This window comes from Bombyx mori, chromosome 16, assembly GCF_030269925.1.
Source record: "Bombyx mori chromosome 16, ASM3026992v2".
Classification (NCBI taxonomy): Eukaryota; Metazoa; Arthropoda; class Insecta; order Lepidoptera; family Bombycidae; genus Bombyx; species Bombyx mori.
Window position 1 is genome coordinate 12,719,350 of NC_085122.1, and position 23,056 is coordinate 12,742,405.

Consider the following 23,056-nt stretch of genomic DNA (forward strand, 5'->3'; position numbering starts at 1 on the left):
CGGCACTAATAAATGAAATATAAATAATGAAACCAAGTGATTGTACTTTTCAATAATGTATTTGTAAGCAAATTCTATAGTTATAATGTCAAACAATAAGGTTATACATACGAGTATATTTTTCAATGGCTCATAATAAGTGTGACAAACAATAAAAACTCTTGTGTTGCTATGCGTCATTGCAGGCGCTTTGATAAATGAGTACAGGTTAACTAACTTCAATGAATCTAATCTATATATTAATACGTGAAGCGAAAACTTTGTATCCCTTTTTACGAAAATTGCGCGGACGGAGGAGTATTAAATTTTACACACTTATAGAGAATATAGAGAAGAAGTGCACAATGCAACAATGTAACTACATATACTTGAGACCTTGGAACTTGTATCTCAAGGTGGGTGGCGCATTTGCGTTGTGGATGTCTATGGGCTCCAGTAACCACTTAACACCAGGTGGGCTGTGAGCTCGTCCACCCATCTAAGCAATAAAAAAAAAGCTATTTTTTTTTTTAAATAATGCATAAAAGATACATTAAATGAATAAAGACAACATTACACACACTACAGACCATGTATTTGACGCACACACGCATGCATACTATTTATTGTCAAGCTTTTGTTCTTGACATCTGTTGTCAAATTGAGAATACATTAAATAGGTATTGATTGTCTTTGTTGATATTTTTTATAGTGTAGTCTTGGCGAGATTTGTGATTATAAAATACAATCATAATAGTGTACAAACTTACAATTCCAATTAATTATAGTCGAATTTCGACTACTGCGGGAACTCTAGTAATAGGAAATATTGGTAATGGTTTAACGTTTTAATGTACATTGCAATAGAAAAGATTATCCATTACATAATGTTTCCTGATTTAGATTCGTTTTTCTTATCTTTGTTCAAAGACAAGTTAGGACAACAGCTAATTTCGTTAATATACAAATTATAAATCGTTTTTATGTTACATATGTATTTCAAATATCATTTATAAACTTAGTTTTATATTTTATTTTATACGGAAATGTAGTCTAGAGCATAGAGAATCCAAAAAAAGGTGAGAAACTAGACAAATAAATAGTCTGAAAAACGAAACTTGTAGAATTATGGACGTGGCATTTGTACTACGGCTGTCCGATATTCCGAATCGGAGAGCTTGATCTCTCTGAGCTCCATCTCGTCGGAGATTGGATGCATGAGAGATAAAGGGACTGTCTAGAGAGCATTGGAGTCGTGGCCTAAAGGATAAGACGTCCGGTGCATTCGTTGTTGCGATGCACCGGTGTTCGAATCCCGCAGGCGGGTACCAATTTTTCTAATGAAATACGTACTTGACAAATGTTCACGATTGACTTCCACGGTGAGGGAATAACATCGTGTAATAAAAATCAAACCCGCTAAATTATAATTTACGTAATCACTGGTGGTAGGACCTCTTGTGAGTCTGCACGGGTAGGTACCACCACCCTGCCTATTTCTGCCGTGAAGCAGTAATGCCTTTCGGTTTGAAGGGTGAGGTAGCCGTTGTAACTATACTGAGACCTTAGAACTTATATCTCGAGGTGGGTGGCGCATTTACGTTGTGGATGTCTATGGGCTCCAGTAACCACTTAACAGCAGGTGGGCTGTGAGCTCTTCCAACCATCTAAGCAATAAAATAAAAAAATTGTATGCAATTGGAACAGCGCCCCTAGCGGCAAACGTAGGTAAACGTTCCAGCTCCATACAAATTTGAGTTAACTTTTACGCAATCGAGAAAGTTAAAAAACTCGCACTGAGCACAATGGTGCAGGCAAGTATCAAATTTTAAGGAAATGCAGCTTTTTTTTTAACGTTAGGGAATCCATTTACGGATACCCGGTCGCGGAGGTATATAAATACGCACCTAACACGTGTTAACTTATTAATCCTTAATCTTAGGGTGTATTATGTGTCTGGATGAACGCCATCCTGCCTATTTGTACCGTGAGCACGGCACCCCTCCGTTCTGATGGGGACTTATATTATTATGATATTGAAATGTCGATTTCGAATTTCAAAGCGGGCGCTTTATCAGCAAGCCACTCAATATCACCCACTTAAAAAGTTAAATAAATAAAGCTCAGTATCCCAGCCAGTCAAAAACACGTAGACCGGGCCATCAAATTTAGTATCCGTTTGCTTTGACTGCTTACGGTATAGCCGGACTTAGAACTCTTATTACGTCTATGCGAAAATTCTTTTCTGCAAATCATTTCTCGGAACGAATTTTAGTCGCAAGCTAATGGCTGGCTGCGTAACAATGGCTTTGGGTTCGATATCGATCGTCTCCGGCATACCGTCGGCCAGTTGCACTGTGTACTTTTTCAGTATTGTCACCAGACCGGCCAGGATCTGCATCTTCGCGAACCTCATACCTGGAAAAACAAATAAATACTTGAAGTCGTCTTGGCCTAAAAGATAAGACGCCTGTACATTCATGTCGAGGGATGCGATGCCAGTGTTCGAATCCCGCCGGCAGGTACTAATTTTTCTAAAGAAAAACGTATTGAACATAAGCTAACGAATACTATGCACTAATAACGATGTGTAATAAAAATGAAACGGGTTTTTAATTTGCAAAAATTTTAATTTGTCTATTTGCTGGTGGTCTCGTGAGTCCGCACGGGTAGACACCACCACCCTGCCTATTTCTGCCGTGAAGCAGTAATGTGTTTCAGTTTGAAGGGTGGGGCAGCCGTTGTACTGTTAAAAGTGGGACCTTAAAAATCACGTCTCAAGTTGGGTGGCCATTTACGTTATTGACGTCTATGGACTCCGGTGACCATTTAAAACCAGGCGGGCTGTGAGCTCGTTCACACATCTAAGCAATTATTTATTTATACTTTATGCACAAAACAAAACTTGTACACAGGCGGACTTAATGCCATGGGCATTCTCTTCCAGTCGACCATAGGATGGTGCAGAGATAATGCATGGTAGGTGCATTAACAAAAGTTAAACAAACAACAACAACAAAACAAAAATCTTCCTTAAAATTACATCTCAGTATTATAGAATACACATCTATATATTAATACGTGAAGCAAAAACTTTGTATCCCTTTTTACGAAAATTGCGCGGACGGAGGAGTATGAAATTTTCCACACTTATATAGAATATAGAGAAGAAGTGCACAATGCTAATATTTTTTTTAATAATGCATAAAAGATACATTAAATCAATAAAGAAAACATTACACACACTACATACCATGTATTTGACACACACACGCATGCATACCATTTGTTTATTGCACTGAAGTATGAAAACTATATTGTCAAACGTTTATTTGCAGTCTGTCAGTAATAGCCTGTCAAATTGAGAATAGATTAAATATTGTTTTCTCTTTACTAATATTTGTCTAAAGTGTAGTTTTGACGAAATCTGTAATTAAAGAAGTATTTAATAGTCTTTGACAATAGAATCATAATAGTGTACAAAATTATAATTTTCATTAGTTATAGTCGAATTACGACTACCTACTAGGGGACCACTAGTAATGTTAAATATAGGTACTTATATAGATAATAAAAAAAAATTCATTAAATTAGAATACTACTTGAGTTTTCTATACAATCCTTTGAGCAGTATTGAGTATTTGAGTATTAAGTGGTAGGCAGCGGCTTGGCTCTGCCCCTGGCATTGCTGAAGTCCATGGGCGACGGTAACCACTCACCATCAGGTGGACCGTATGCTCGTCTGCCTACAAAGGCAATAAAAAAAAAAAAGGACCCGTTACAACAAAGTAAATACAACACTTTTTATACATAAAATATCGACAACAATCGACGCATAACATAAAAACTACAATAATGAGAATGAAATACGAGTACACAAATAATATTTACATTTCAAAGTCAATGTTGTTTGACATTATTTTCTTGATCAATTTTATAGTACTACACTATAAAAAATATTAACAAAGACAAACCATATTCTATTCTCAATTTGGCAACAGACGTCAAGAACAAAAGTTTGACAATAAATAGTATGCATGCGTGTGTGCGTCAAATACATGGTATGTAGTGTGTGTAATACTTTCTTTATTGATTTAATGTATATTTTAAGCATTATTTAAAAAAAATATTAGCATTGTGCACTTCTTCTCTATATTCTCTATAAGTGTGAAAAATTTCATACTCCTCCGTCCACGCAATTTTCGTAAAAAGGGATACAAAGTTTTTGCTTCACGTATTAATATATAGATATATAATATATTTTGGCTTTCAGTTCAAAAATTCATATGGTTGTGAGTCAAACAACAATACCCCAGCGTGAACTATTAATGTTATAACAATTCTATAAATATATTTTTTGCGTTTAATGATGAGTTTAATGCTGATGATAACCAAGCGAACCCGGACGAGAACGAAAAACAAAATGAGATTGCTCAAATCTATCGAAACACATTTGAGACTCAACTTAGAGAGAGACAGAGTCTATTTTCCTGTACACTAAAAAACTGAAAAGCAGTAAACAGATATAAAGAGGCAGCAGGTATAATTGTATAATAGCTAAACACTTTTGATCACTTTAAAAACTAATTGTAACCTATAAGCTGTACTGTTGTTACTGGTGGTAGGACCTCTTGAGAGTCCGCGCGGGCAGGTACCACCACCCTGCCTATTTCTGCCGTGAAGCAGTAATGCGTTTCGGTTTGAAGGGTGGGGCAGCCGTTGTAACTATACTGAGACCTTAGAACTTATATCTCAAGGTGGGTGGCGCATTTACGTTGTAGATGTCTATGGGCTCCAGTAACCACTTAACACCAAGTGGGCGGTCAGCTCGTCCACCCATCTAAGCAATAGAAAAAAAATTTGCTAATACAGAATACACACGCCAACTGGTATCTCAAATATTAAACATCTTTTAATTTAACCAAAACAGTCCTCAAGTCCAAAAGAAAATCAAAATTCAAGAGCGGCATATCTATTGCCGCTACACATATTAAAGGTATTGTTGGCGACAGCGGCGTCGCCTCAGAATTATAGAATAGAATAATAGATTTATATAGATACGTACATAGACATAGAGTTATAACAAATAGATAAATAACAAATAGATAAATTATATAGAGTGCACATAGATAGATAAGGATATAGATAACGTGCACATAGATTTTACTAAGAATAGAACGTAAGTTGCTTTGAAATAAATAGTATACACTTTTGCTTTATTATTCCCGATAGTTTTAAGATTAGCATATTAACTTAAATGAACACGCGCCCGGCCCGCGTCCCGAAACGATGTAACAAACAGCATTTATCTGTGTTCAGGACCGGGTATTTTGTTTATACGGGCGCGTCATATAGATTAAGCATAGAATAAGTTATATGTATCGATAGGGATTACAACATAGAATAGTTAAGTATAAGGCATTAGTATATACATTTATTAAATAAATAGATATAACGAATAAACCGAGCCGATCATAGTGAAAATGATCTCGACGAGAGCCGTATTTTACACGAGATCTCTGTAGGGTAACATTCCGAGGTAGTTAAGCGACCCTGCGACGCTGTCAGGTACCTGCCGACCTACCGACCGACCCTCGACCGACTACCTGCCAACCGCCGGCCGCCGACCCTCCGAACGAAGATTACAAAAAAAACGCACGAGTAAAGACATCAGCGCCTCGAAGATATTTATTGAAGACTCGAAGACCATTGAAAAGATCGTCGGTTATTGAATTCGGTTGTATTGACAGATCGGTCGGCTCGGTTTACGTTAATTAGTAAAGTTTTGAGTTTTAATTTCGAGTGAGCTTGTACGATATCGTACACCTCAGGACCCTACATCGACTGCTTCAGATCGACACGAATAATCGCCACGAGACGGGCATCCGGCGTCTTATAGGATTTCAAGAAATCTTATAAGATTCATAAACCCGTCCAACCCGGGTTGACGTCACTCGCCTTATTGATACGGGTGACGTGCTGCGTACCCAACAGCTGGTCCTTCGAGCCGGATACAGCGATTATTCAACGATGCCGATCACCAGGAGCAACAAGGGATCATCGAGGGAACAGCCACTCGAACCTGCGGTTCAAGAATCCAGTCCGGAGGCAACAGAAGCGACGTCGTACGAAACATACGAGAGCTCCGCGACCGGTACGACCCAGAACACAAAACTTGAAGAGGCAACGACGCGGACACGTGGTAAAAATAGACCCGCGTCGAAGAAATCGCTACGACGTAAGGAACTGGCAGCGAGAGCGGAGCTGGCGGAAAAAGAATTGATAGAAGCACAAGCAGCCACCATAGCCGCCAGACTCCGCCTGCAATTGATTCAGGCCGAAAGCGAAGACGACGATGATTCCAATATAGAAGAGCCAAAGGACCGGGAGGACCAGGTCAGGGCCTGGGTCCAGACGTCGGCGGGCAGTATGGACAAGGAGCACGCAGGCGAGCACATTGAGAACCACCCCGTCAGCAAGGCCAACATGGAAGATTGCAGCAACAGGGACCTGGCTAAGGCGATAGTGGAAGCGGTGAGGAGCGCAACGACCAAGGAGCTGCCACCACAACCCGACTACATGCACCAGTTGCCGACGTTCGAAGGCGACTGCAGGGAGTGGGTGGCCTTCAAGGCTGTCTACGAGGATACCGCTCCACTCTTCTCAAGCGCTCAAAACATGGCGCGGCTGAGAAGAGCGCTGAAGGGACAAGCCAGGGAAGGAGTCCGCAGCCAGCTGTACTCCGAGAGCACACCGGAGGAAGTAATGGAATCACTGCGGCGGTGCTATGGAAGGGCGGACGCTTTAGTCTTAGCGGAGTTAGACCGCATACGAAGACTTCCGACGATAAGCGACTCCGCCTACGACATTTGCTCACTGGCGAGCAATGTTAACAATACCGTCGCAGCGATCAGGGGGCTGCGGAAACCCCAATATTTGATGTCGCCCGAGCTGTTGAAAAGCATCGTCGACAAAATGCCGACCATCTTGAGGTTCCGGTGGTACGACCACATCATCGAAAAGACTGAAGGAGACCCGGACCTCAACACGATGTGCGGCTTCCTGAACAAGATGGCGGACCGGTGCGGGCCACACGCCGTGGCTGAAGTAGCAACGAAAAGACAACCATCGAGGCGACAGGCGACGCACGCCACAACCGACTGCACCGAGCGCGCAACTTCGGACAGAGTAATAATAGACAAGCCGGCGTGCCCGCAGTGTAAGGAAGGACACCCGCTGTATGATTGTCCGAGGTACGAGAGAGCCACGGTGCAGGAACGATGGAGAATGGCAAAGGAGTCGCGCCTATGTTACAAGTGCCTCGACGGTAAGCACCGGAAGCAATCGTGTCAACGACCGCCATGCCACACGTGCAAGCGCTGGCATCACCACTCGCTACACAACGAGAAGTCGGAGACAGAGCCAGCAGAGAACAGGGAAATCGCGAACAACGTGCGACTTCCCATCAACTGCACACGGATCAGCAGGGCGTACTTGAAGATGGTGCCCGTTGAAGTGTACGGGCCATCGGGATCGACGACGGTGCTGGCCCTGCTGGACGAAGGCTCCACTGTAACTCTCCTGGACTCGAGCGTGGCGAAGCAGATCGGCCTGAAGGGACCCAAGGAGACGCTCCGCCTCGAGACCGTGGGCGGGAAGACCCTAACGAAGAAGGACTCGATGAAGCTTAACATCAGAGTTCGAGGGCTTCACCAGCGGCAGAAGAGAATGATCTTCGGAGCGCGCACAATGGATGACATGAGCCTTGCACCCCAGCGATTGAAAAGAGAGACCATCGAAGGCTACGCGCACCTGAGGAGCCTAGCGGACCAGTTATATTACGAAGAACAATCCCCCAAACTATTGATTGGGCAGGACAACTGGGGACTCATCGCCTCCAAGACGACGCGCAGGGGCAAGAGGAACCAGCCGGTAGCCTCATTCACCCAATTGGGATGGGTGCTACATGGTCTCGACGGCAATAACGCAAAAGAGGTCAACTTCCTCACCTGCGCCCATGTATCGATGCGCGAAGAGGCCTTGGACAGACTGGTGAAGGAGCACATCGCGATAGAGTCGCACCCAAGCGTCCGAGCACGGATATGGAGGCGAAGGCGTTTGACATCTTGGAGAAGGAGGACGACAGAGGTCGGAGACGCGAAGACGACCGCTTCGAAACTCGGACCTACAATCCCTGTTCGGAGTGTTGTTGCGGCTCCGGGAAAGGCTCGTCGTGGTTGTCGCGGACATCAAGGAGAGGTTCCTGCAGATAAGGATCAGGGACGTGGACCGCGACAGCCCAAGATTCCTCTATAGAGAAGATCGACGCGAGGCCGCTCCAAAGAGTATAGAATGACGTCGGTCATATTCGGAGCGGTCTGTTCACCGAGCGCGGCATCGTTCGTTACAAATAAGAATGCCAAGGATTACAGACATCGATATCCAGAAGCCGCGCGGGCAATAGAAGGCGCTGCATTCTGGTGAGCCTCGCAGGTGGTGTGACCCCAGGAGACATAGAGCTGGGGTCGAAGGAAGAAAAGACCCCGGGCCTGCGGTGGTTCTACGAGTCGGACGGGATGGGATTCCGGATCCATCCACGAGACTCAAAGGATATAGAAGCACGAACCCCGACCAAACGAGAAGAGCATTTGGCGGAGTGGGATCGACTGGGATGACGTCATCCTGGAAAAGGACGAGGTGGCGTGGAAACGCTACATGGAGAACCTCCGCATGTTGCAAGACCTCCGAATAGCAAGGTACTTCTCGTACTGTAACACTGAGGGGAGATGCACACGTTCACCGATGCTAGCGAGAAGGCCTACGCGTGTGCAGTCTATTGGCGTCAGAAGACAGACGAGAGCACCTACCGCGTCACGCTTCTAGCAGGGAAAGCCAGGGTGACCCCACTGAGACCAGTCTCTATCCCAAGGCTGGAGCTGCAAGCTGCGCTGCTGGGGACAAGGATGGCGCAGGCGATAGCGGACGAATTGGACATCGCAGTCGGTGTAAGGACGTACTGGACTGACTCCAGTACAGTCCTGACATGGATAAAGACCGACCCACGCACGTTCAAACCTTTCGTCGCGCACCGACTCGCCGAGATAGAAGAGTCAACGAAGCCCCAAGAATGGCGATGGGTGCCTGGCTCGCAGAACCCAGCAGACGACGCAACTAGAGAGGCGCCGGCGGATTTCGACCACACGCATCGGTGGTTTAATGGACCCGAGTTCCTGACGTGGGATGAATCGCGCTGGCCCAAGCCACGAACATTCAAGCAAGAACCGTCTGGAGAGGAGAAAGAGGCCTTCCTGGTCGCCACGGCGAGGACCGCTGACGCTCGACCCACGCCCGATCCGCACAGATTCTCGAGCTGGGTCAAGTTATTGAGAGCAACAGCCAGGGTCCTCCAATTTATTGAGCTGTGTCGACCCCGGAAGGAGAGCGCCTGCGTGTCCAGACAATTGAAGCAGCAAGATCCCACGTGGAGGACGACACGAACGAAGCAACCCCGATCAACATGGAAGATAAGGGCTCCAGAAGCACCTACAGAAGCGTGGCTGCCGCTTGATCCGCCCCACTTGAAGAAGGCGGAGAAGATCCTACTGAGAAGCAGCCAAGGAGAGAGCTTCGGTGAAAAAGATCCCGAACGTCACCCCAAGTTGCGACGGCTCGACGTCGTGATGGAAGATGGCCTGTTGCGCCTGCGCGGACGTATCGACGCAGCGCAATACATAGATGCAGGCTGCAAACGACCGATCGTGCTGGACGGGAAGCACGTGATAGCGAGATTATTGATCAAACACTATCACGAGGCGTTCCAGCACGGTAACCACGCAACGGTGATGAACGAGGTGCGGCAGCGCTACTGGATCCTAGGTCTAAGATCGATCATTCGAGCGACGGCCGTCCGATGCCAGTGGTGCAAGGTCTATCGGAGTACACCACGCCTACCGCCCACCGGAAACCTGCCGATAGAGCGGCTACGACGTCATTTACAGCGACAATGGGACTAACTTCGTCGGCGCCAACAAGGACCTCAAGCAGGCAATCGAGAATGCAAGGGAAGCAGACGTCGTGTCACGGGCCGCTCAGATGAACATAAAATGGAAGTTCATCCCGCCAGGAGCGCCGAACATGGGAGGCGCGTGGGAACGTTTGGTGCGGTCCGTGAAGACCGCGCTGGCGGTCACACTGAAGGAAAGACACCCGAGGGAAGAAGTTCTGCACACTCTTCTGTTGGAGGCGGAGCACGTCGTCAACTCGCGACCGCTCGTCGCCAGGGAAGAGAGTTGGGAGTCAGAAGCACTCACGCCGAACCACTTTCTCATAGGGAGGTCCTGCGGAGCTCCGAGCATCGGCGACTACAGAGACGAAGACCTGACCGGCAAAAGGACATGGAGAGTGGCGCAGCGTATGGCAGACCACTTCTGGAGTAGGTGGGTCAAGGAATACCTGCCTACGCTGCTACCCAGGAAGATCGATGGGAGAGCAGCCGGCGAGGACTTGCAGTGTGGTGATACCGTCCTCATAGTGGACTCCACGCTGCCACGCAACACATGGCCGCGCGGACAAGTTGTCCACACCTACCCAGGCCCCGACAACCGTGTACGAACCGTCGACGTCAGAACGAGCGGCGGTCTGCTTAAGAGACCTGCCTCCAAGATGGTCCTGCTGGTGCCTGCATCGAGCGACGAGCCCCGCCCATAGAGTCGCCACTACAAGGAGTCGGTGCTACGCACGAGGGGGAGGATGTTGGCGACAGCGGCGTCGCCTCAGAATTATAGAATAGAATAATAGATTTATATAGATACGTACATAGACATAGAGTTATAACAAATAGATAAATAACAAATAGATAAATTATATAGAGTGCACATAGATAGATAAGGATATAGATAACGTGCACATAGATTTTACTAAGAATAGAACGTAAGTTGCTTTGAAATAAATAGTATACACTTTTGCTTTATTATTCCCGATAGTTTTAAGATTAGCATATTAACTTAAATGAACACGCGCCCGGCCCGCGTCCCGAAACGATGTAACAAACAGCATTTATCTGTGTTCAGGACCGGGTATTTTGTTTATACGGGCGCGTCATATAGATTAAGCATAGAATAAGTTATATGTATCGATAGGGATTACAACATAGAATAGTTAAGTATAAGGCATTAGTATATACATTTATTAAATAAATAGATATAACGAATAAACCGAGCCGATCATAGTGAAAATGATCTCGACGAGAGCCGTATTTTACACGAGATCTCTGTAGGGTAACATTCCGAGGTAGTTAAGCGACCCTGCGACGCTGTCAGGTACCTGCCGACCTACCGACCGACCCTCGACCGACTACCTGCCAACCGCCGGCCGCCGACCCTCCGAACGAAGATTACAAAAAAAACGCACGAGTAAAGACATCAGCGCCTCGAAGATATTTATTGAAGACTCGAAGACCATTGAAAAGATCGTCGGTTATTGAATTCGGTTGTATTGACAGATCGGTCGGCTCGGTTTACGTTAATTAGTAAAGTTTTGAGTTTTAATTTCGAGTGAGCTTGTACGATATCGTACACCTCAGGACCCTACATCGACTGCTTCAGATCGACACGAATAATCGCCACGAGACGGGCATCCGGCGTCTTATAGGATTTCAAGAAATCTTATAAGATTCATAAACCCGTCCAACCCGGGTTGACGTCACTCGCCTTATTGATACGGGTGACGTGCTGCGTACCCAACAGGTATAAAAAGGTCATGAGGGCATAAGATCTGCAATACCGAGGTCACGGGACTTTTGCTGTGTGGAGCACATAATCCAACACAAAAATCTTTCATAGCTTTTTTCCTTGTTAGTTTAGGGGGCTTTTCCAATTACGCTCGGACGGATAGATGAGCTGACAGGCTAATCCTGAGCGAATTTTCTAATACTAGCCCTAGCAAGACCAATGCCTTTTTTTTATTGCTTAGATGTATGGACCAACTCACAACCCACCTGGTCTTAAGTGGTTACTGGAGCCCATAGACATCTACAACGTAAAACGCGCCACCCACCTTGAGATATAAGTTTTAAGGTCTCAAGTACAGTTACAACGGCTGCCCCACCCTTCAAACCGAAACGCCTTACTGCTTCATGGCAAAAATAGGCAGGGTCGTGGTACCTACCCGCGCGGACTCTCAAGAGGTCCTACTACCAGCTTCTCTTCTTTTGTTGTATTTTTTCCCGGTTTATTTATTCATTGTTGTATTTTTCGTATGCGTCGATTATACAGTAAGCTTTTGCTGTTAAAGTACTTTCAATTTGGAATCGGTTATAGTTTAGGTCCGAAATAGTCCTGAGGATTTTATTTATAATAAATTATTGACAGCGTTTAGTTATAGTTACAAGAATATTAAGTGAGGACAATGAACTTCGAAAATCCCTCAAACTCAACTTGGTAATAAAGAAACGAATATAGGTGGTAAGCATGCTCGTGAAAAGCCAATTCAGGTAAATGACAAAACTACTCACCAATACAAATGCGTGGTCCGTCCCCAAATGGCAAATACGTAAAGGGCCTGATATTCTTCTTTTCTTCCCCATAAAACCTCTCCGGCTTGAAGAGCTCTGGCTCCGGAAAGTATTCCGGGTCGCGTTGCAGATGATACACGGGAATATGGACGCGATCTCCTTTGTCGAGAGTCAGGCCGGTCGGGAATGTGTATCGTTCCCCTGTTTGTCTTGATATTACCCCAAAAAGAGGATACAAACGTAGCGCTTCATCTATACACGCCTCCACAAACGGGAGCTCCTTCACGCAATCATAATCTAGTTTATTGTTGTGCTTCTTAATGTATTCGTCTACTTCTTTCTGTGCTCTTTTCTGAACATCTGGATTCTTTGCCAGCTCGTACAAAGTAAAGTTTGAAATAGTGGATGAAGTTTCAAAACCTGTGCTAAAGAAGGCTAGGCATTGCCCCACTAAAAGCCCATCATCCACTTCCAGTTCAAATTTACTGTCTGCTCCTTCGTCTCCTGTTTTAATCTTTTGCAAGCGGTCGCCGACGATATGTCTGTTCTTCTTCAAATTTAACAACAGGTCGACGAAATCGGTACGTTCGGAAGGCTTGTAGTCCCGTGCTTCGAAAATTCTTACTAGAAGTTTACTGAAAAACTTATGTATATCCGTTGGAAATACTTTGAAACCTAGTCCATAGAATATTTCCGGCCAGATAGCTTTGACAACGTTTTTTATACCTCGGGAGGTGGTGGTCTCCAAGAAAAGGCATCCCATAGTTGTGAAGATGTTATCCTTGGGTTCCTGCATCGCATTAATGTCTACTCCGAACACACAACCGCCTATGCAGTCCATTGTGAACCGCGACATTAAAGATTTCATTTCAACTTCGGGTGCTAAAGATTCTTCATCCAGCAAATTCTCGAAAACACCAGAACAATGTTCGATAATGCGAAACATGCTTCTCATTTTTGAAGAAGAGAAAAGCGGCGTCACGTTTTGTCGGATGACCTTCCAGCGGTCGCCGTACGTGAAAATGATGCCCTGCGTGATGACTTCTTTGTGGGTGTACTCGAAGCACTCTTTGCCGGTGAAGTAAAAAAAATCCTTTGTCAACACGAGTTTGATGAACTCAGGGTCCTTAACGATTAAAGTGGGCTTTGTGCCGAAGAATGCACCAACGTAGGGATCATTTGGAAACAATTTACTCAAATTATACACCACGTCCAATAAGTTTTCCTTTAGAAGTATGTACCCAGAGTAGTTTCCAAGGAAAGGAGTCGGCTGTACGTAATTCACATTCTTCTTTTGCCAATAATCAAATTTCCTTGTAGATATCCTATAGAGAATATAAACACATAAACTCAGAATGAATATTATAGTTAATATCATTTTGTAACGTGCGACTGAATCCTTTCGAAGAATTCGTATCGTATATATACCAGCTATGGCGTGGAGGTGTGCACCGTTGTCACATCAATAGTCGGTGTAGTCACTTTCCAAGTTATACAGGACATTCCTTCGATTTTAGTTGAGCACTGATGATAAGCTGGTGAAGCTAGTAGCACAATTATATTTATTTTAGCAGAGAGCAAATCTACATTCCCGTTTTGTTTTATTTTTGTTATTGCTTGGATGGGTGGACGAGCTCACAGCCCGCTTGATGTTATAGTGGTTACTGGGACCCATAGACATCTACAACATAAATGCGCCACTCACCTTGAGATATAAGTTCTAAGGTCTCAGTATGGTTACAACGGCTGCAAAACCCTTCAAACCGAAACGCATTACTGCTTCACGGCAGAAATAGGCAGGGTGGTGGTACCTACCCGTGCGTACTCACAAGAGATCCTACCACCAGTAAAGAGACGAGGACTGATACCACGAAATATTCAAAACTTTAATTCCTACTAGTGATTAGTAAGTATGCTGTTTGAATATGTTCAAGTAATGTTCTATCATCACACATTCGTTTATAACTCTGAACGCAATGGCGTGTAAGTATTTGCATCGGTCTGGACGGTGCTCCGCTTCCAGGTCGAGCGTGGTTCCACAGAGTCAGTCCTTGGCCCTCTCTTGTGGAACATCGGCTATGATTGAGTCCTGTGGGGCACCCTTCGTGCTCCTCTCCCGGGTCTGAGCGGGTTTGTTCCTGGTTTATTACGCGGACGACAATCTGGTCGTGGCCTGGGAGAAGGATTTGCGCGAGTCAGCCTGTCTTTCCTGTGCAAGCGTGGCCTTCGTCATCGGCAGGATCCGAAGACTGGGTCTAGAGGTGGGACTGGTGGCGACAGAAGTTCGAGCCCGGTAGCTTCAATCTTGGCGTGCCGTTCTCGAGTCGTGGTGTCCTCCCGGTGATGACCACGGGGCGACCTGAGGAGGCTGGGGCTGCGCTGCACGCTGCCGTCACTGCACCGCGCTGGCACCAAGAGGATAGGACGATGCGTCGCCAAACATACTATGAAAGAGCAACCCGGTTGGCGGTGTATCGCGTTCCAACGCAGGAGGCTGGTTCTAACCCAGCGGGGTATCCGAGAACACTAACGGCATCGCCCGGGCGGCCTGGTAGAGCCGCCGTAAGGTGGAGACCTCTGTCGTTGGTCGTCGACTATCGTCTCGACGACCCGTCGGTCGAGCGTTCTTGGGGTGACGCCACGAGTCTGGTGTAGTGTTGACCGCGGGAACCCCCATATTCTGACCGGATTAAGGACCCCAGGCGAAGATCGGACGTCGGGTGTAAGAGTGCCGGGGAATCGTTTAGTGCGGTAGGGCCCTAAAACATCCTTGGGCCCGCGGTTCGCAGTCGCAGACCAGTCCCGCATACTGCGCGACCCCTAGGCGCGGAGACCACGTAGGAGGTTCGGCCCCCCGGCCAAAAAACAAAAAAAAACCATCGCTTCCATCCGTTTATTGCCTCGATTGTAGAGTGGTATAGTTATTTTTATGATACAGTTAAAATTTCGACCTGATTTCCCTATATGGTTCTCATTTATATGGACATGTCTATGAGCTTCAGTAATCATAGAGCGCACAGGTTTATCCATTCATCGTCCATCAATCCAGTGCAGAAACATTATAAATAATATTTTTTGATAATTATATTGAAAAAATAATAATATTTGTCCTTATTTTTTTACATACTTAAATGTACATCGTTGTTTATAACTCTTAGTTCATTATCGTAAATTGTTTTAGAATACGAAGCGGCACTAATAAATGAAATATAAATAATGAAACCAAGTGATTGTACTTTTCAATAATGTATTTGTAAGCAAATTCTATAGTTATAATGTCAAACAATAAGGTTATACATACGAGTATATTTTTCAATGGCTCATAATAAGTGTGACAAACAATAAAAACTCTTGTGTTGCTATGCGTCATTGCAGGCGCTTTGATAAATGAGTACAGGTTAACTAACTTCAATGAATCTAATCTATATATTAATACGTGAAGCGAAAACTTTGTATCCCTTTTTACGAAAATTGCGCGGACGGAGGAGTATTAAATTTTACACACTTATAGAGAATATAGAGAAGAAGTGCACAATGCAACAATGTAACTACATATACTTGAGACCTTGGAACTTGTATCTCAAGGTGGGTGGCGCATTTGCGTTGTGGATGTCTATGGGCTCCAGTAACCACTTAACACCAGGTGGGCTGTGAGCTCGTCCACCCATCTAAGCAATAAAAAAAAAGCTATTTTTTTTTTTAAATAATGCATAAAAGATACATTAAATGAATAAAGACAACATTACACACACTACAGACCATGTATTTGACGCACACACGCATGCATACTATTTATTGTCAAGCTTTTGTTCTTGACATCTGTTGTCAAATTGAGAATACATTAAATAGGTATTGATTGTCTTTGTTGATATTTTTTATAGTGTAGTCTTGGCGAGATTTGTGATTATAAAATACAATCATAATAGTGTACAAACTTACAATTCCAATTAATTATAGTCGAATTTCGACTACTGCGGGAACTCTAGTAATAGGAAATATTGGTAATGGTTTAACGTTTTAATGTACATTGCAATAGAAAAGATTATCCATTACATAATGTTTCCTGATTTAGATTCGTTTTTCTTATCTTTGTTCAAAGACAAGTTAGGACAACAGCTAATTTCGTTAATATACAAATTATAAATCGTTTTTATGTTACATATGTATTTCAAATATCATTTATAAACTTAGTTTTATATTTTATTTTATACGGAAATGTAGTCTAGAGCATAGAGAATCCAAAAAAAGGTGAGAAACTAGACAAATAAATAGTCTGAAAAACGAAACTTGTAGAATTATGGACGTGGCATTTGTACTACGGCTGTCCGATATTCCGAATCGGAGAGCTTGATCTCTCTGAGCTCCATCTCGTCGGAGATTGGATGCATGAGAGATAAAGGGACTGTCTAGAGAGCATTGGAGTCGTGGCCTAAAGGATAAGACGTCCGGTGCATTCGTTGTTGCGATGCACCGGTGTTCGAATCCCGCAGGCGGGTACCAATTTTTCTAATGAAATACGTACTTGACAAATGTTCACGATTGACTTCCACGGTGAGGGAATAACATCGTGTAATAAAAATCAAACCCGCTAAATTATAATTTACGTAATCACTGGTGGTAGGACCTCTTGTGAGTCTGCACGGGTAGGTACCACCACCCTGCCTATTTCTGCCATGAAGCAGTAATGCCTTTCGGTTTGAAGGGTGAAGTAGCCGTTGTAACTATACTGAGACCTTAGAACTTATATCTCGAGGTGGGTGGCGCATTTACGTTGTGGATGTCTATGGGCTCCAGTAACCACTTAACAGCAGGTGGGCTGTGAGCTCTTCCAACCATCTAAGCAATAAAAAAAAAATTGTGTGCAATTGGAACAGCGCCCCTAGCGGCAAACGTAGGTAAACGTTCCAGCTCCATACAAATTTGAGTTAACTTTTACGCTATCGAGAAAGTTAAAAAACTCGCACTGAACACACTGGTGCAGGCAAGTATCCAATTTTATGGAAATACGCAGCTTTTTTTTTTAAGTTAGGGAATCCATTTACGGATACCCGGTCGCGGAGGTATATAAATACGCACCTAACACGTGTTAACTTATTAATCCTTAATCTTAGGGTGTATTATGTGTCTGGATGAACGCCATCCTGCCTATTTGTACCGTGAGCAGGGCACCCCTCCGTTCTGATGGGTACTTATATTATTATGATATTGAAATGTCGACTTAGAGCTTCAAAGCGGGCGCCTTATCAGCAAGCCACTCAATATCACCCACTTAAAAAGTTAAATAAATAAAGCTCAGTATCCAAACCAGTCAAAAGCACGTAGACCGGGCCATCAAATTTAGTATCCGTTTGCTTTTTACGGTATAGCCGGACTTAGAACTCTTATTACGTCTATGCGAAAATTCTTTTCTGCAAATCATTTCTCGGAACGAATTTTAGTCGCATGCTAATGGCTGGCTGCGTAACAATGGCTTTGGGTTCGATATCGATCGTCTCCGGCATACCGTCGGCCAGTTGCACTGTGTACTTTTTCAGTATTGTCACCAGACCGGCCAGGATCTGCATCTTCGCGAACCTCATACCTGGAAAAACAAATAAATAATTGAAGTCGTCTTGGCCTAAAAGATAAGACGCCTGTACATTCATGTCGAGCGATGCGATGCCAGTGTTCGAATCCCGCCGGCAGGTACTAATTTTTCTAAAGAAAAACGTATTGAACATAAGCTAACGAATAATATGCACCAATAACGATGTGTAATAAAAATGAAACGGGTTTTTAATTTGCAAAAATTTTAATTTTTCTATTTGCTGGTGGTCTCGTGAGTCCGCACGGGTAGGCACCACCACCCTGCCTATTTCTGCCGTGAAGCAGTAATGCGTTTCGGCTTGAAGGGTAGAGCAGCCGTTGTACTGTTAAAAGTGGGACCTTAAAAATCACGTCTCAAGTTGGGTGGCCATTTACGTTATTGACGTCTATGGACTCCGGTGACCATTTAAAACCAGGCGGGCTGTGCGCTCGTTCACACGTCTAAGCGATATTTATTTATTTATTTATACTTTATGCACAAAACAAAACTTGTACACAGGCGGACTTAATGCCATGGGCATTCTCTTCCAGTCGACTATAGGGTGGTGCAGAAATAATGCATGGTAGGTGCATTAACAAAAGAATAACAAACAACAACAACAAAACAAAAAAAGAACAAAATCAAAACAAAAATCTTCCTTAAAATTACATCTCAGTATTATAGAATACACATCTATAAATTAATACGTGAAGCAAAAATTTTGTATCCCTTTTTACGAAAATTACGCGGACGAAGGAGTATGAAGTTTTCCACACTTATAGAGAATATAGAGAAGAAGTGCACAATGCTAATATTTTTTTTAAATAATGCATAAAAGATACATTAAATCAATAAAGAAAACATTACACACACTACATACCATGTATTTGACACACACACGCATGCATACTATTTGTTTATTGCACTGAAGTATGAAAACTATATTGTCAAACGTTTATTTGCAGTCTGTCAGTAATAGCCTGTCAAATTGAGAATAGATTAAATATTGTTTTCTCTTTACTAATATTTGTCTAAAGTGTAGTTTTGACGAAATCTGTAATCAAAGAAGTATTTAATAGTCTTTGACAATAGAATCATAATAGTGTACAAAATTATAATTTTCATTAGTTATAGTCGAATTACGACTACCTACTAGGGGACCACTAGTAATGTTAAATATAGGTACTTAATATAGATAATAAAAAAAAATCATTACATTAGAATACTACTTGAGTTTTCTATACAATCCTTTGAGCAGACGGGCTTACGGTTAAAGGACCCGTTACAACAAAGTAAATACAACACTTTTTATACATAAAATATCGACAGCCATGCGAATCGACGCATAACATAAAAACTACAATAATGAGAATGAAATACGAATAGACAAACAATATTTACATTTCAAAGTCAATGTTGTTTGACATTATTTTCTTTATTAGAGGTCCCGCAGTAGTCGAAATTCAACTATAATTAGTTGGAATTGTAAGTTTGTACACTATTATGATTGCATTTTATACTTCTATGATCACAAGTTTCGCCAAACTACACTAAAAAAAAAATTAACAAAGACAAACAATATTTAATCTATTCTCAATTTCACAACAGACGTCAAGAACAAAAGTTTGACAATAAATAGTATGCATGCGTGTGTGCGTCAAATACATGGTATGCAGTGTGTGTAATGCTTTCTTTAATGATTTAATGTATCTTTTATGCATTATTTAAAAAAAAAATTAGCATTGTGCACTTCTTCTCTATATTCTCTATAAGTGTGAAAAATTTCATACTCCTCCGTCCACGCAATTTTCGTAAAAAGGGATACAAAGTTTTTGCTTCACGTATTAATATATAGATATATAATATATTTTGGCTTTCAGTTCAAAAATTCATATGGTTGTGAGTCAAACAACAATACCCCAGCGTGAACTATTAATGTTATAACAATTCTATAAATATATTTTTTGCGTTTAATGATGAGTTTAATGCTGATGATAACCAAGCGAACCCGGACGAGAACGAAAAACAAAATGAGATTGCTCAAATCGATCGAAACACATTTGAGACTCAACTTAGAGAGAGACAGAGTCTATTTTCCTGTACACTAAAAAACTGAAAAGCAGTAAACATATATAAAGAGGCAGCAAGTATAATTGTATAATAGCTAAACATTTTTGATCACTTTAAAAACTAATTGTAATCTATAAGCTGTACTGTTGTTACTGGTGGTAGGACCTCTTGAGAGTCCGCGCGGGCAGGTACCACCACCCTGCCTATTTCTGCCGTGAAGCAGTAATGCGTTTCGGTTTTGTGGGGCAGCCGTTGTAACTATACTGAGACCTTAGAACTTATATCTCAAGGTGGGTGGCGCATTTACGTTGTAGATGTCTATGGGCTCCAGTAACCACTTAACACCAAGTGGGCGGTCAGCTCGTCCACCCATCTAAGCAATAGAAAAAAAATTTGCTAATACAGAATACACACGCCAACTGGTATCTCAAATATTAAACATCTTTTAATTTAACCAAAACAGTCCTCAAGTCCAAAAGAAAATCAAAATTCAAGAGCGGCATATCTATTGCCGCTACACATATTAAAGGTATAAAAAGGTCATGAGGGCATAAGATCTGCAATACCGAGGTCACGGGACTTTTGCTGTGTGGAGCACATAATCCAACACAAAAATCTTTCATAGCTTTTTTCCCTGTTAGTTTAGGGGGCTTTTCCAATTTCGCTCGGACGGATAGATGAGCTGACAGGCTAATCCTGAGCGAATTTTCTAATACTAGCCCTAGCAAGACCAATGCTTTTTTGTATTGCTTAGATTTTATGGACGTGCTCACAACCCACCTGGTCTTAAGTGGTTACTGGAGCCCATAGACATCTACAACGTAAAACGCGCCACCCACCTTGAGATATAAGTTTTAAGATGTCAAGTATAGTTACAACGGCTGCCCCACCCTTCAAACCGAAACGCCTTACTGCTTCACGGCAAAAATAGGCAGGGTCGTGGTACCTACCCGCGCGGACTCTCAAGAGGTCCTACCACCAGCTTCTCTTCTTTTGTTGTATTTTTTCCCGGTTTATTTATTCATGGTTGTATTTTTCGTGTGCGTCGATTATACAGTAAGCTTTTGCTATTAAAGTACTTTCAATTTGGAAACGGTTATTGTTTAGGTCCGAAATAATCCTGAGGATTTTATTTATAATGAATTATTGACAGCGTTTAGTTATAGTTACAAGAATATTAAGTGAGGACAATGAACTTCGAAAACCCCTCAAACTCAACTTGGTAATAAAGAAACGAATATAGTTGATAAGCATGCTCGTGAAAAGCCAATTCAGGTAAATGACAAAACTACTCACCAATACAAATGCGTGGTCCGTCCCCAAATGGCAAATACGTAAAGGGTCTGATATTCTTCTTTTCTTCCCCATAAAACCTCTCCGGCTTGAAGAGCTCTGGCTCCGGAAAGTATTCCGGGTCGCGTTGCAGATGATACACGGGAATATGGACGCGATCTCCTTTATCGAGAGTCAGGCCGGTCGGGAATGTGTATTGTTCCATTACTTCTCTTGTCAATACTCCAAGAACAGGATACAAGCGTAGCGCTTCATCTATACACGCCTCCACAAACGGGAGCTCCTTCACGCAATCATAATCTAGTTTATTGTTGTGCTTTTTAATATATTCGTCTACTTCTTTCTGTGCTCTTTTCTGAACATCTGGATTCTTTGCCAGCTCGTACAAAGTAAAGTTTGAAATAGTGGATGTAGTTTCAAAACCTGCGCTAAAGAAGGCTAGGCATTGCCCCACTAAAAGCCCATCATCCACTTCCAGTTCAAATTTACTGTCTGCTCCTTCGTCTCCTGTTGTAGTCTTTTGCAAACGGTCGCCGACGATATGTCTGTTCTTCTTCAAATTTAACAACAGGTCAACGAAATCGTTCCGTGAGGAAGGCTTGTAGTCCCGTGCTTCGAAAATCCCTACTAGAAGTTTACTAAAAAACTCATTTAAATCCGTTGGAAATACTTTGAGACCTAGTCCATAGAATATCCCTGGCCAAATGGCTCTGAGAACGTTCTTGATCCCTCGGTAGGTGGTGCTCTCGAAGAAAAGGTATCCCATAGTTGTGAAGATGTTATCCTTGGGTTCCTGCATCGCTTTAGTGTCTACTCCGAACGCACAACCGCCTATGCAGTCCATTGTGAACCGCGACATTAAAGACTTCATTTCAACTTCGGGTGCTAAAGATTCTTCATCCAGCAAATTCTCGAAAATACCAGAACATTTCTCGATAATATGAAACATGTTTCTCATTTTTAAAGAAGAGAAAAGCGGCGTCAGGTTTTGCCGGATGACCTTCCACCGATCACCGTACGTGAAAAATATGTTCTGTGTTACAACTTCATTGTGGGTGTATTTGGAGCCTTCTCTGCCGTTGAAATGGTAGAAATCTTTAGTTAATACCAGTTTAATGAATTCCGGGTCTTTAACTATTAAAGTCGGCTCTGTGCCAAAGAACGCACCAATGTAGGGGTCATTTGGAAATAATTTGCACAAATTATGCACCACTTTGGATATACTTTCCTTTAGTAGGATATACCCTGAATAATTTCCTAGGATAGGAACCGGCGGTACAAAACTCACATTCTTCTTTCGCCAATAATCAAATCTTCTGTTGCACACTCTATAATATATATAAAATAAACGCACACACTTAGAATGAACAGTAAAGTTAAGAACAACATTTTGTGCCGACTGAATCTTATCAAAAAACTTGTATCGTATTTATACATGCTCCTCGCGCAAATCTGTGCGCTTTTGTTATTAAATTGGTGCATACACTTTTCAAATTTGTGAGACTTTCCTAGACTACTCACAACGGGAAGGACATGTTGAGTTCTCATATTTTTATACGTAATACATTTATAGAGAGATTGCTTTGCTTATTGAGATTTATAGAGAGATTGCTACTGATGGTAAGACCTCTTGTGAG

The 23,056-nt window shown here is 42.9% G+C and overlaps 2 protein-coding genes across 2 annotated transcripts; both read right to left on the reverse strand.

Annotated features, from left to right (window-relative positions):
- Positions 1 to 40: 40 nt before the first annotated feature.
- On the reverse strand, positions 41 to 15,356 carry LOC119629670 (cytochrome P450 6B5-like). The gene is made up of 2 exons (XM_038016273.2): positions 12,491 to 15,356; positions 41 to 2,397 (listed from the first exon to the last, which is right to left on the reverse strand). The coding sequence occupies exons 1-2, from the start codon at positions 13,866 to 13,868 to the stop codon at positions 2,207 to 2,209; spliced, it is 1,569 nt and encodes a 522-aa protein (XP_037872201.1). The 5' UTR covers positions 13,869 to 15,356; the 3' UTR covers positions 41 to 2,206.
- A 364-nt stretch (positions 15,357 to 15,720) lies between these two features.
- Positions 15,721 to 22,808, reverse strand: LOC101738834 (cytochrome P450 6B2). The gene is given in 3 exon segments (XM_012696609.4): positions 15,721 to 18,071; positions 21,423 to 22,746; positions 22,749 to 22,808. Coding segments are annotated over 3 exon segments (1,575 nt in total). The 3' UTR covers positions 15,721 to 17,880.
- Positions 22,809 to 23,056: the final 248 nt, after the last annotated feature.

Excerpts from the sequence above, each read along its gene's own strand:
- LOC119629670 (XM_038016273.2), bottom strand. The coding sequence starts at position 13,868 with ATGATATTAACTATAATATTCATTCTGAGTTTATGTGTTTATATTCTC. Across the intron at positions 2,398-12,490 it reads CGGACCACGCATTTGTATTG|GTATGAGGTTCGCGAAGATG; the intron begins GTGAGTAGTTTT and ends TTGTTTTTCCAG.